The 13033-nt window shown below is 40.9% G+C and overlaps 1 protein-coding gene across 3 annotated transcripts in view; it reads left to right on the forward strand.

Annotated features, from left to right (window-relative positions):
• The window catches only part of git1 (G protein-coupled receptor kinase interacting ArfGAP 1), a 28161-nt gene that overhangs the window by 1105 nt on the left and 14023 nt on the right, over positions 1–13033 (forward strand). For 2 of the 3 annotated variants that reach the window (XM_054793721.1, XM_054793724.1), the window contains exons 2-12: positions 5178–5311; positions 5590–5702; positions 6006–6111; positions 6441–6527; positions 6618–6748; positions 6859–6953; positions 7045–7087; positions 11326–11352; positions 11846–11894; positions 12368–12440; positions 12877–12974. In XM_054793721.1, the coding sequence (XP_054649696.1) occupies positions 5178–5311; positions 5590–5702; positions 6006–6111; positions 6441–6527; positions 6618–6748; positions 6859–6953; positions 7045–7087; positions 11326–11352; positions 11846–11894; positions 12368–12440; positions 12877–12974 (956 nt within the window). The remainder of the gene's footprint in view (positions 1–5177; positions 5312–5589; positions 5703–6005; positions 6112–6440; positions 6528–6617; positions 6749–6858; positions 6954–7044; positions 7088–11325; positions 11353–11845; positions 11895–12367; positions 12441–12876; positions 12975–13033) is intronic. The other variant, XM_054793722.1, reaches the window with a different exon arrangement.

The following is a 13033-nucleotide window of genomic DNA, read 5'->3' on the forward strand; positions in this document are numbered from 1 at the left end:
TTTTATTTACCACACTCTCAAGCAGTCGGAAACAGCTTCAAGTTTTATGTTGTTTTATTTTGTATGACTCATGTGTGCCTATTGAACTTGGCAATATTACTTTGTTGACATTTTAAAAACAACAAAAACTGTGACAGCCCTTTGCTTTCCACTGACCTTAATCATTCATATGACTCCTCACATGCCCTCGCTTTTAGTTCGACTCATAATTATTGTTGCTTGTGTTTTCTAGTGTATGCATTTGTCTGCACGTGCATTGCCACAGCTGCTGCCCCTGATTGCAGTGCAAGTGTATTCCAAGATGTGTTCAATAGCTTTATGGCTATACTGCTCAGTGCATGCTGGCTACACCTTGCTACTTTTTTATTACATCATTCTGCTCATAAGTTTACCTTCCTGCCTCAGCATCTTGCAGCTCTCGCTCTCTCGCACTCCTCTCCATCTCAATAAATAAACTAACATCCACTTATGGACATCAGTTAAATGAGTACAGTATCATTCTGGACAAAATCCAGATGAGTAAAGGACAATGTGTTGTTGTTTGGCACCCTTTGATTTCCCTCTCTGCTTGTGTGAGAGATCTTTCTTAAAAGGACATGCACACAAACTGCTGAGCTGGTCAGTGATGGTAGGCCACCTCCCGACCACCTAGCTATGTGGCCTGCCAGGTGATGACATTTCTGCACAGGGTAACTGATGGAGACAGTCGTAGGCAACTCACAGATGGCCCTAATGTCACACCATGGCCTCGTGAACTTTTTTATCGAGCTTGTAAACTTGCATGCCTGAAAAAGAGACTCAGGCATTGGGAGTGCATTTGGACTCATTGGTTATATAATGTCGGATGTCTCCTGCTTTTTCTGTTGCTGACCGTGTTTGCCTCAGGTTAGAATCCAAAGCTCCAGGGATCATACATGCCTAGAAAAGAACCAAATGTTGACCTTTTAATGTGATCTTCAGGCTGCCAAAGCTATTTTTTTTAGATTTAATTGTATTTCAACAAATATTCAAATCAGAAGATGTTAATATACTTTCTGGATAGCAGTTTTTAGTCACATGCTTTACTCATACTGTGTATAATTTATATACAGCGGTCGAAATACTTATGTGATTCTCTGTGTACCTTCCCACTTCCCACTTACAAAAACACAAGCAATCCATAATTTTGTGGTTGGTTTATTTGAACTGAGATGTAAAATTTGGTATTCACTTAATACTTGGTGGAGATACACTTGCTGGTAAGGACAGAGGTCAGATGTTGCTTATAGTTAGTTGGTCACCAGGGTTGCACACATCTCAGGAGGGACTTTGGTCCACTCTTCCTCACAGGTCATCTCCAAATTCTGATGGGTTTGAGGCAGTCGCTTCGCAACTCCAAGTTTCAGCTCCCTCCGCAGATGCTCTATGGGGTTAAGGTCTGATAAGATAGCTAAACAATAATTTATTCATATCTGAGATGAATTCACATTTCCAGCAGCTCTGCAAAAATGTCATAATAAACGTACACACTTAAAAATAAAACAAATAAGGAAAGATAGGGAGATAAGAAAAATAGGAAAATAGATTAGAATAAATAAATACATATGGAACAGATTACTTCAAATTTGTAATGCAATAATACATAATAAGGTAATAACTCCAGTCTTGTGTGTTTTTTATTGCTCGCACTATGTTGTGTTTAAAAGCTGCATGGCGTGGGGAAGGAATGATCTGCTCAGTCTTTCAGTGGGGCAGGACAGTGATAGCAATCTGCCACTGACACTGCTCTTCTGTTGGGAGATGATGCTGTGCATTGGGTGTTGCTGGTTGTCCGTGATGGAAACAAGCGTCCTCAGTGTCCTTTTGCTCTGCCACAGATGTCTGGCTGTCCAGCTCAGTGCCAATGACAGAGGCTGCCTTCCTCACCGGTTTATTCAGGTGTGGCATCCTTCTTGAGGCTGCTCCCCCAGCACACTACTGCATACAGGAAGGCACTAGCTACCACAGTCTGGTAGAAGATCTGTTGCATATGTTGAAGGATGCGAGCCTTCTGAGGAAGCACAGATGCCTTTGGCCTTTCCTGCACAGAGCATCTGTGTTGGCAGTCCAGCCCAGTTTATCATCCAAGTGCACTCCCAGGTATTTATAGGTGTGAACCACCTCCACACGGTCACCTTTAATGAGAACAGGTTCTGCGTGTGTCCTCTCCTAAAGTCCAACCACCATGTCCGTGGTCTTGGTGGTGCTGAGGTGCAGGTGGTTTGCCTCGCACCAGTTGACAGAAGTCCTGGACCAGTTTTCTGTACTCATCCTCCTGGATTATTTGTGTGTTTATGATTTATGACCCATTTCATTTTAAACTGGGTCATGTACACATGTAGTCAACATGCCCCGGCCAATACATCTAATAGCTTAATTTTGTAGCTTTGCGTTGCATGGGCGAGCTAAGCAAATAACAGCTGTAGCCTATGGGAATTGTTATATTTATTGTACAGATTAAAGAATTAAACTGATTCTGTCTGGCCCTCGGGCTACTATTTTCAACTAGGCTGTGTTTAAACCCATGTGTGCCAATGTTTTCTGCAGGCATTTACAGCATTTCATCTCATCAAATGATGGACTATTTTAGCCCCATTAATACCCTTAACCCAGACGTGTTTATCCCAGCTTGAAAGCGACTAATGTAGATGTGTCTTTTTGCATACACGTGTGTTAGTGTGTTACTGTGCAAATGTATGTTTAGATATCGCTGTGCATGCTGTGTTAATTGTTCTCACATCAGGGTCGTGAGGGCTGAACAATGTGGGGCTGCTCTGGCAGGATCTCGAGTTTGGCATTTTCTCAAACCACATTTATTTAGAAAGTGATAGATTTAATTGAGAAGGAAATGCTAAGCAAATTGTCGTACAGTCAAGGGTAGCATATGTCTTACTTGTATACTGGGTTGTGTTAGAACGGATCAACATTGTACACAACTCTTTAGTGCAGCAGATATTACAAGTGTTTTTGTGTGCATTATATAATTGAATGACATCTTATTTGTGTACTACACTTAGTTACATTCATTAATTTGCAACGCTAATCATTTATTGACAAAACACTAGGTTTCAGGCTCTATTTCAGGCTCTATTAAGAGAATCTCTGAGTTCCAACATAACCTGGGACTTTGGTCATGTTTGTAATATTTCTCATCGTGAAAAATGAAAATCATGGGGATTTAATCAAACCATCTTGTCAGAAAACCTTTATTGACTGTATACGCAATGGTTTAACTGTCATTTCAACGTTGGTTACAGTTACAAAAAGAAGAAACTAAGGTTCCACTGTACACTGTATGCCCTTGAATAACATCAGGTAGTCCCATTTGACTGAAATACGTACCGATACTCAGTATCATAATGGTAATGGTTTAATTTGATTTTGAACATGGATAAAGGTTGCATTGGAATACATCACGTTACAATTCACAGTTCAGCATGTCCAAGAACGAGTATTTCAAAGCAAAGCTTATTTAATCCTACCCACTTTCCATTTCACATTAATTGCTAATACATTTCTTTGTGCACTTCCTGTATTCAACATGTACCATTTACAGATTTTGAAATAGAAACCAAATTAAAATACCACAAGAGAATGATAAGGCAATATCACAGTGTGTTACAATAGGAGGTAGGGGTTGTGATACATTGATAACTTATGTCACATTGATAAGGAATAATAATAACTATATAATACATAATAATAAATATATACTAAACATAGTTTCTTGTTGAGTGAGTACAAACAATGGAATACTTCAAGTGGTCCTAAGAAATGAGAGATAAGTATTACTGTAAGTGCAGTGCTTGTACTGTTTCTTGAAATCGTTCATTTTATTGCATAGTTTGAGTTCTTTGCTCAATCCGTTCTATAATTTGATTCCACACACTGATATGCTGAAGGTTTTTAGTGTTGCTCACAATATTTTATATTTTGATAAAAAATGTTCCCTGAGGTCACATTTCTCCTCTCTTTTTGAGAAAAATCGTATAACATTTTTGGGGAGCGGGATCTTGTTTGCTTTATGCACAGTTTGAGCTGTTTGAAGGTTTGCCAGAGCAGCACATTTTAACAATTGTGATTTTAAGAATAAAGGGTTGGGATCTCTATAAGCGGCATTGTGGATTGTTCTAACTGGCCTATTTTGTAGCACAGTTAGTGAGTGAAGTGTAATTTTATAGTTATTTCCCCATGTCGCCACACAATAAGTTAGATATGGTAAAACCGGAGAACAATAGAGAGCCCGGAGTGATTTTTGTTTTGTGCCACTTTGTTGTATATTCCTAATGTGGGATTTCCAACTAATTTTGTCGTCTATTATAACGCCTAGAAATGTATTTTCGCTCACCCTGTCAATGTCTATGCCTTCTATTTGAATTGGTGCATAAATGTCCGTTCCGCTATTACAAAATAGCATTATTTTAGTTTTACTCAGGTTCAGGGCTTATCTGTTTTTATCAAAACATCTTTTTAGTATAGTCATTTCATTTCATTTTGACACCCGCGACGATGTAAACGGTCGTAATCAGACCAAAACAGTTTGACGCTCATTTTAAAGTTCATTGCCGCCCTTGGCACACCAACAGCAGTGCTTCGTTCTAAACTCGCACACACTTTTCTCCACATCCTCATTATCGTAAAGGTAGTTTACCATCACGAGAACTGCATATTGTAAATTGTATTGTATTGTATAGTATATTGTACATTTTTGTGAAATGTAAAGTATTGTAATTTTTTTGCACATTCCCTGTGTTGTGTATTGCTGCTGGTTTTGTTGTTAGCATTTTTCATATTCATGAATTCATTACTTGGTTATTAATTTTATGTATATTATTGAAGTATTTAAATTACAATTCTGTTAAAATTGCATGTAAAATAAACGGATTGTTTTTGGACAAAATTTGTATGTTATTTTCTTTTTAATTTTCGGTTCGGGCACCGTTTCAAATGTAGCAATTTGGCCCCAATATTGGTTAGTTTATAAACAATACCCAACGCTAAAGCAAAGGTGAGATGAGAGCGACACATTCCACCATGTAGATGACTGCATGTACGGAAAAAGCTTGTTTAACCATTTTTACCGTGTTGAAAGGTATCGTCATCATCACAAAGTATGTTTACAAAGCCCACAGCGCTACACGTCTGTTGTTGTTTTTCAGACCCTGGCTGGACCAGTATCAACCGAGGGGTACTGATCTGCGATGAATGCTGTTCAGTTCACCGCAGTTTAGGCCGCCACATCTCCATAGTCAAGCACTTGAGACACAGCGGATGGCCGCCCGCATTAATGCAGGTAAGGCTGAGCAACTGGAGACTGAAGAAACACTATTCCAGAATCAAGAGTAAGTGAATTATTTTGTGTTAGGGGGGTGTGCCCCACAGTTCGAGAAATGCTGGTCTAATCACTGACAGTGACTTAAGTATGTCGGTCTGTTGTGGTATTGGGACAAGATTTTCGTTTATAATTTCGAAGATGCAATGGCTGTGTTGTGCTGCGTCAGATTTCCTCCTATAGAGGAAGACAGTAAGATGGCATTTTCAATGGAATATGCTCCCTCTGTGTGTGTTCAGATGGTTCAAACATTGGCCGGAAATGGAGCCAATTCCATATGGGAACACAGTCTTCTGGACCCTGCTCAGGTGCAGAGTGGCCGAAGAAAACCCAACCCACAGGACAAAGTCCAGTAAGCGTACTCACTCACTACAAAATTTGTTCTGGTTACATTAAAAGTGTCATCTTTTACACATGCCTTTCGCTAAGGAGTTTCTTTCCTCTGATTAGACATTAAACTTTTAAAAAGTCTCAACATGACAAGGTGATACTGGCACAATGTTAATGCATAGTGTTGTTGTTACATTTTAATTCTGAGTTAACACTGTTGACTTGGTCTATTGCTGTATAATTGTATTAAGTAAAACGGTGTACTCAAGTCATACTAATTGTCCTTTGAGATTCACTTTGTGTTCTACAATTTCTCCCTGTGCAGTCCCACAAAGTCAGAGTTTATCAGAGCCAAATACCAGATGCTGGCCTTTGTGCACAAGCTACCCTGTCGCGACGATGACGGTGTGACGACCAAGGACCTCAGCAAGGTGAGTCCAGTATACAACTGAGGCCAGCCTAGGCTAATTACAAAACTGGACTCAGCGAGACTGGAAAATTGCACATGTAAGCATAGGATGTTTCACGTACTGATGTCAGTGGGAAGTCCCACACGTAAACACATGCATGCAGACTGACCTATAAAAGTCCCATAGCAGGATGTAATTTGAATGACAAGGCTCTAATGGCCTGTGATGCGGCGGAGCATTGCTTGGCTAATTAGAATGTTGTGCTTCTTTGTCTCTCAGCCTTATGTTTAATCTTTCCCCTGTGTCCGTTTCTTGCTCTTTCCCTCCGCCTGCCTTTGTTTCCCTATCAGCAACTTCACTCAAGTGTGCGGACAGGGAGTTTAGAGACGTGTCTTCGGCTGCTGTCTCTTGGCGCTCAGGCCAACTTTTTCCACCCAGTATGTAAAAGGACACTGATTTACTTATGACGAAGTTCTACTTTTGGCCTGTCTTGATTCTTGTAAATGTCTCCATCACCATCCCGCCAGGAGAAGGGCACTACCCCACTGCATGTAGCAGCCAAGGCAGGGCAGATTTTACAAGCTGAATTACTAGTGGTATACGGCGCTGACCCTGGAGCCCCCGACATCAATGGACGCACTCCCATGGATTACGCCAGGTAAAACCCAATAAGAATTATTTTTTTCAAATCCCACTTAGTTTGCAAATACATTGTATTATAAAATTTAAAAGTATTCCAGAAATCATTTGATCTATTGTGTGTTTCAGGCAGGCGGGTCACATAGAGCTAGCAGAGCGCCTGGTCGAGTGTCAATATGAACTGACTGACAGGCTGGCATTCTACCTGTGTGGCCGACGCCCGGGTTTGTGTTACACTTTTTCTTAAGCAGTTATTTCCCTTACAAGAGCCTGTTAGCATCTTCCTTACATTACACTATTTGCTCTTTTCTTCAGATCACAAGAATGGCCATTATATAATTCCTCAAATGGCAGACAGGTATGGACCATTTGGTTGATGTTTTGGTCTGGTAATGCAAGTGTATGTTCTCACAGTATTGTGTATTGTTTTGCATAGGCCTGTCACGATAACACATTTTGTTGGACGACTATTGTCCTACAAATTATTGCCGATAAACGATACTATTGTCAAAATTATTTTGAGACCATTTTTTCATTAATGTAATGATAATATATGGCGGTGTAATGCGAGTACACCCTATCCAAAGCAATAAACTTTATAATTTCTCAAGAGTATTTAACACTGTAATTAGAATGTCAAGAGCTATTATGTTGTTTAAACAAACAACATAATACATTAAACAAAAAAAGAGCCCCGATGAAAATAAATGTTCTCTCATCTTTTAGCACTGAAATAAAAATCACAATCTCAACCAAAACAAGAAAAGAATAGACCTCTGTGAAGAAAAAAAAACACTCCAATAAAAAACACACACAACAATAAAAACAATAAATAAAATGGAGTATCAATTCTCTTTAAGTAAGGGTATTATTTCTAACAGGAATGCAAATGAATAAAGCTATAGGGGTGATGCCTGCTGTCGCGTGGCATCATGCGGGGTACAGCGGGACCAAATAATGCCAGGACTGCTTCATGGATGTGGGAAGTGGTGGTGACAATGCATACCCATTCGGGAACAATGCACGTTGCGCGTACTATTGTTGTGAACCAGACGTAAACACTATTAAGTCGTACGGGAGCATGGTCAGTTTGTGCCAATGCGCACCATTTTTGGTTTACGAATTGTGTGCCAAGTGTGTAACTTATGTGTAAACCGAACGCAAACAGTGCGCAAACTAGTCTTCATGCTTTTCAGGCATTTTTGACACGCATTGCCACGAGAAAAATTGCGGCAGAATGCAGAGGCAAAATACGTGCAAGTGTAAACGGAGCTTTACTCCGACATTTGCTGCACTCTGTGTGCGCTTGTCAGTGGCCCCGCCTCCATCCACTTGGACAAAGAGACAGAATGACTGATAGGAGGGTTCACTCCATCCGTTCTTTCAGCTATAGAACCAACGCGCCCAGGTGTTGAGACAGATGCACAGAATAAACCCTCTTGTCATCCAGACTGTTTCGTAGAGAGGACGAAAACAAACAGGCATGCACATGTCAGTCAATATATCAAGGCCGGCAAAATGATCAAGTTTGTTTTTATTTATTGTGCGGTTAATTTGTGATTTATTGATTATTGTGACAGGCCTGGTTTTGCATAGAGCCTTATTTAGTTATTGTTTTGATGCAGTTTAGTATTGTGACCAGAGGGTGGCACCAGAGTGTGCATTAAACCACCTTAAAGTCAGTCATCTGCATTTAGACAAATTTGATAGATGTTGCCATCAAATTTGTGTGATATTAAATCTCTATATTGGTTTTAGGTTATAAATATTAGAAGAGCTATTACTACCATAGGTCTGGGATTTGCCTCACTAGTTGGTAGCTGAGTCTACTAGCCGTGATTGAGTCTGATGTTGTCACATAAGGTACATTTACCTGAACATTGAGGTTTCCCTTTAAAAACTGGGAAATTTGTTTTTTCTTAAATGCCTTGGTCATTCCACGTAATGATTTCGATACTTTATGCACGCTTGGATTTTTCATCATCAACAGCAAGTGTGATTCAACAGCCTGAAAGTGCACAGTCATGCCATAATAAATCAAGCTCAACATTACTTAGCTCAGCCTCTTTCTGAGTTTGATGAATATACAACCAAATATACCGTACCTCACTATAGTGAGTACACGCCTCCCATTTCTGCTAATATTAGAGTATATCTTTTCATGGGACAAGACTGAAGAAGTGACAGTGTAGAGCTTGTATAACTGTGTAAAATTACTGTCCCCGCAAAACAAGCCAACACACAGCCATTAATGTCTAAATTGCTGGCAACAAAAGTGAGTACACACCTAAGTGAAACGTCCAAACTGGGTACAACGTTTCAATATTTTGTGCGGCTACCATTATTTTTTCCAGCACTGTCTTAACTCTCTTGGGCATGGAGTTCACCAGAGCTTCACAAGTTGCCTCTGGAATCATCTTCCACTGCTCACTGACGAAATCACGGAGCTGGTGGATGCTAGAGACCTTGCACTCTTCCACTTTTCGTTTGAAGATGCCCCACAGATGCTCAATATGGTTTAGGTCTGGGCACATTCTAAGCCAGTCCGTCACCTTTACCCTCAGCATCTTTAGCAAGGCAGTGGTTGTCTTGGAGGTGTGTTTTAGGTCCTTATCATGTTGTAATGCTTCTGTGTGGCCCAGTTACAAAGGGAGGTCATCATGCACTTCTTCAATCTGTCACAGTACATGTTGACATTCATGTTTTCGTCAATGAACTGCAGCTCTCCAGTGCTGGCAGCACTCATGCATTCCCAGACCATGACATGGTCCCACCACCATGCTTGACTGTAGGCAAGACACACTCCTCACTTGGTCGCCCCCGCACACACTCGACACCATTTAAACCAGAGGTGACCAACACGTTGATCGCGAGCTACTAGTCGATCTATGGGACTTTGCCAGTCGATCGTGAGAATATTAGTAATAGTCGGTGCGCAGAGATGTGCCTGCTCACGCAACAGTAATTATAAGCCACGCAAAAGTAGTGGTGCCCAAAGTGCGGCCAAGGAGCCATCTGCGGATCGTGGCTAGTATGTCATTGCATCTCCTTAGAAACAAAATCAAATTTAAAAAAAAAGAGAAAAAATTTTAAAAATAGAGCAAAAGGCACAATGTTGCTGAAATGTTGACACCAACAACCAATAATAACTCAAAGCTCTGTAATTAAATACAAAGCTTTAAATGTCGTATTACTTTTTAATTTACTTTAAAAACCTTTCTACAAAATAAATCCATCCATCCACTTTCTATGCCGCTTCTCCTCATTGGGGTCAAGGGGATAGATCTGGGAGGAGATCCCCCAGGATACCATCCGTAGTCTCATTAGGAGCATGCCTCGACATTGTCAGGCATGCGTACAAGCACTTGGGGGCCACACAAACTACTGAGAATCATTTTGAGTTGCTACAATGACATTTTGGCAAAATGGACCAGTCTGCTACATCATTTTTTCACTTTCATTTTTGGGGTGTCTTGGATTTCCCCCCTCTATAGGTTGATCATTTTCATTTCTATCAAATTATGTGACATGATTTTGTTACTAATACATCACCCACTTATTATCAGGAAAGATAATGAAGATCATTTTTTTCCCAGTTTAGATCTGATGTGTTTTTGAAGTGTTCCTCTAATTTTTTTGAGCAGTATATACTGCTCAAAAAAATAATATATATATATATAAATATTGTGTATGTGTGCTATCTCGGGGGTAGATCTTGCGCAGGTTCACGGCCGAGACCAGAGATCTTGGGCTCCAAAAGGTTGGTGACCACTGATCTAAATCATTAAGGTTATTTTGGTTTCATCAGACCACAGGACAAAGTTCCGGTCATCCATGTGCTTAGTCTGCTTGTCTTTCTTGTGCATCGTCTTCAGAAGAGGCTTCCTTCTGGGATGACAGCCATGCAGACCAGTTTAATGCAGTGTGCAGTGTATGGTACGAGCACAAGACCACCGTACACCCCTTCAACCTCTGCAGCTAAACATAAAATGGCTGTATGGTCTTGGCCATAGTGTTGCAACCCACTTTCAGGGTGTTGGCAATCTTTTGATCCTCAAGAGTCCTTTGCCATGATGTGCCATGTTGAACTTCCAATGACCAGTATGAGACAATGTCAGAGTAATAACACCAAATTTAACACGCCTGCTTCCCACCCACACCTGAGACTTTGTAACACTGTGAGTCACATGACACTGGGGAGGGAAAATGGCTAAACTGTTTCACTTGTGTCTCACTTATGTTGCCGTGGGTTTAGACATTAATGGCTGTGTGTTGAGTTATTTTGCGGAGACGCTAAATTTGCACACAAGTCGTACACTGACTACTTAAATTGTGGCAAAGTATCATTTCTTCAGTGTTGCCGCATGAAAAGATAATTAACTATTTGCAGAAAGGCAAGGGGTGTACTCACTTTTGCGAGGCACTGTGCATGCAAGGATATATTAGGAATACCATCTGACTTCACTCGGTGTGCTCCTGAATGAGAACAGTTTAAGCCATTTTGATGTGGCTTCTCTACCCATCTTTCTGTCTGTTTCTTCCTTTTTTCTCACTCGTCTTCTGTTCTCTCCATTTTGCTTCGCTTGATGGAGCCAGAGCTCGTCCTAAGTGCCCGACACAGAGGTATCTTTACTTTTCTTGTTCTTCCTTTCCCCCCCTCCCCCAAAAAATACTGTTATCTTGCTTCATTTTAATCACTGTTTCTGTAACCCTCTGTTGTACGTTTTCTTGTTATACCAGAGCTCTCAAAGTGGAAAGAACATCATTAAGATTTAATGTCTCACTAATAGTTAAAGGAGCAGTAGATTAACTAGGGTTAATTAATAAAGTAGCAAGGCACCATCTTGGCAGCTTTTTGCTGCCCACCTGTAGCTTTCAACACCTCAGTTTCATCCTCCCTGAGAAACCTTAATGAACCTCAGCAGGCCCGTTCAGTGTGACATCCAACAATCCAAATGTTCCACCATCTCCCTGTCTACCCTGCTTCCTTATGTCTCTCTCATGTCTCATTTACCGTGTTCTCCATTGCAATATGTTTCACCCTCCGCCTCGTTTTGTACGCTATTGTGACTTTGCAGTGCCTGTCTTAGGGTTGTTATCTGTGTTTTTTTTTTAGTCTGGACCTTTCAGAACTAGCCAAGGCTGCCAAGAAGAAGCTACAAGCGGTGAGTTGAACTGTAGGCTTTGCACTGTAAATCCACAGACAGTTGTATTTCAATTGTCTGAGACTTGTGTCTCTGTTTTCTGTATATACCACGCATTTGGTCATTGTAGTACGCTTTACAGTTGTAGTAACACCTATCTCCAGTTTTACACTGCTGGAACCTCTTGGCTCGACTACTCACTTGGAAAACATGAGTCTAACACTTGGTCAGCGTACGTTCAAAGTGTGCAGAGCTGATGCAGCGTTGGTGACACAGTAAAGCAGCGGATCAGAGAACCATGCAGCAGCAGAGCTCTGTTGTTACATAGCAGAAATCTTTCCCGCTCTCCAACACAAATAACTCCGCTCCACCCACCTATCACCAATACCCGACAAAAAGTTAATGAGGCCTAAATGAAATTGGTGTTTGTTACATTGATAGTACACTACCATGTGAATTAATTTGCGTACAACGTTTTTCTGTTTGCATGACAGCTGAATAACCGGCTATTTGAAGAGCTTGCAATGGATGTTTATGACGAAGTGGACCGCAGAGAAAATGATGCAGGTGAGCCGCATCCAGTAGCTGTCATCTGTTAAGCTTTCCCCAAAGTAGCTCTTTGAAAATCACTAGTATTCTGGCACAAAAAAGGAAACACACACACACACACACACAAAAAAAAATTGCTAAGCAGTCATTGAAAATCAGAAACTGACTTTAGAGGGAAGGAGAAAATGTTTCAGTGAGGGAGGAGGGAGAGAGACGACGAGAGACTGGATGGGGGAATTGTCTCACAAATTCTCGAGTCTCTCCTCTGCACTGCCTTCCTTCTCCCTTTCTCGAAAGCAGTAGCAGGGAAATTTGCGTCTTTACAAAAGCACCGGAGGTAAGTAGCAAGGACGCGCAGGACCAGGGCTCACAATACAGTTATGCATGTTCTAACTGTTGTTTTTGCAGTGCGTAGCTGTTGGTGAACACATTTCTGTTTCTTCCTCATCCCCAGTGTGGCTTACGACCCAAAACCACAGCACTCTGGTAACGGAACGAAGCGCTGTACCCTTTTTACCAGTCAACCCTGAGTACTCTGCCACACGAAACCAGGTAAACTGATAAATACATACAAATTGATCATGTATACATGGGGAAAAGAGTGGAAAACA

This window comes from Dunckerocampus dactyliophorus, chromosome 12 (genome assembly GCF_027744805.1).
Source record: "Dunckerocampus dactyliophorus isolate RoL2022-P2 chromosome 12, RoL_Ddac_1.1, whole genome shotgun sequence".
Lineage (NCBI taxonomy): Eukaryota > Metazoa > Chordata > Actinopteri > Syngnathiformes > Syngnathidae > Dunckerocampus > Dunckerocampus dactyliophorus.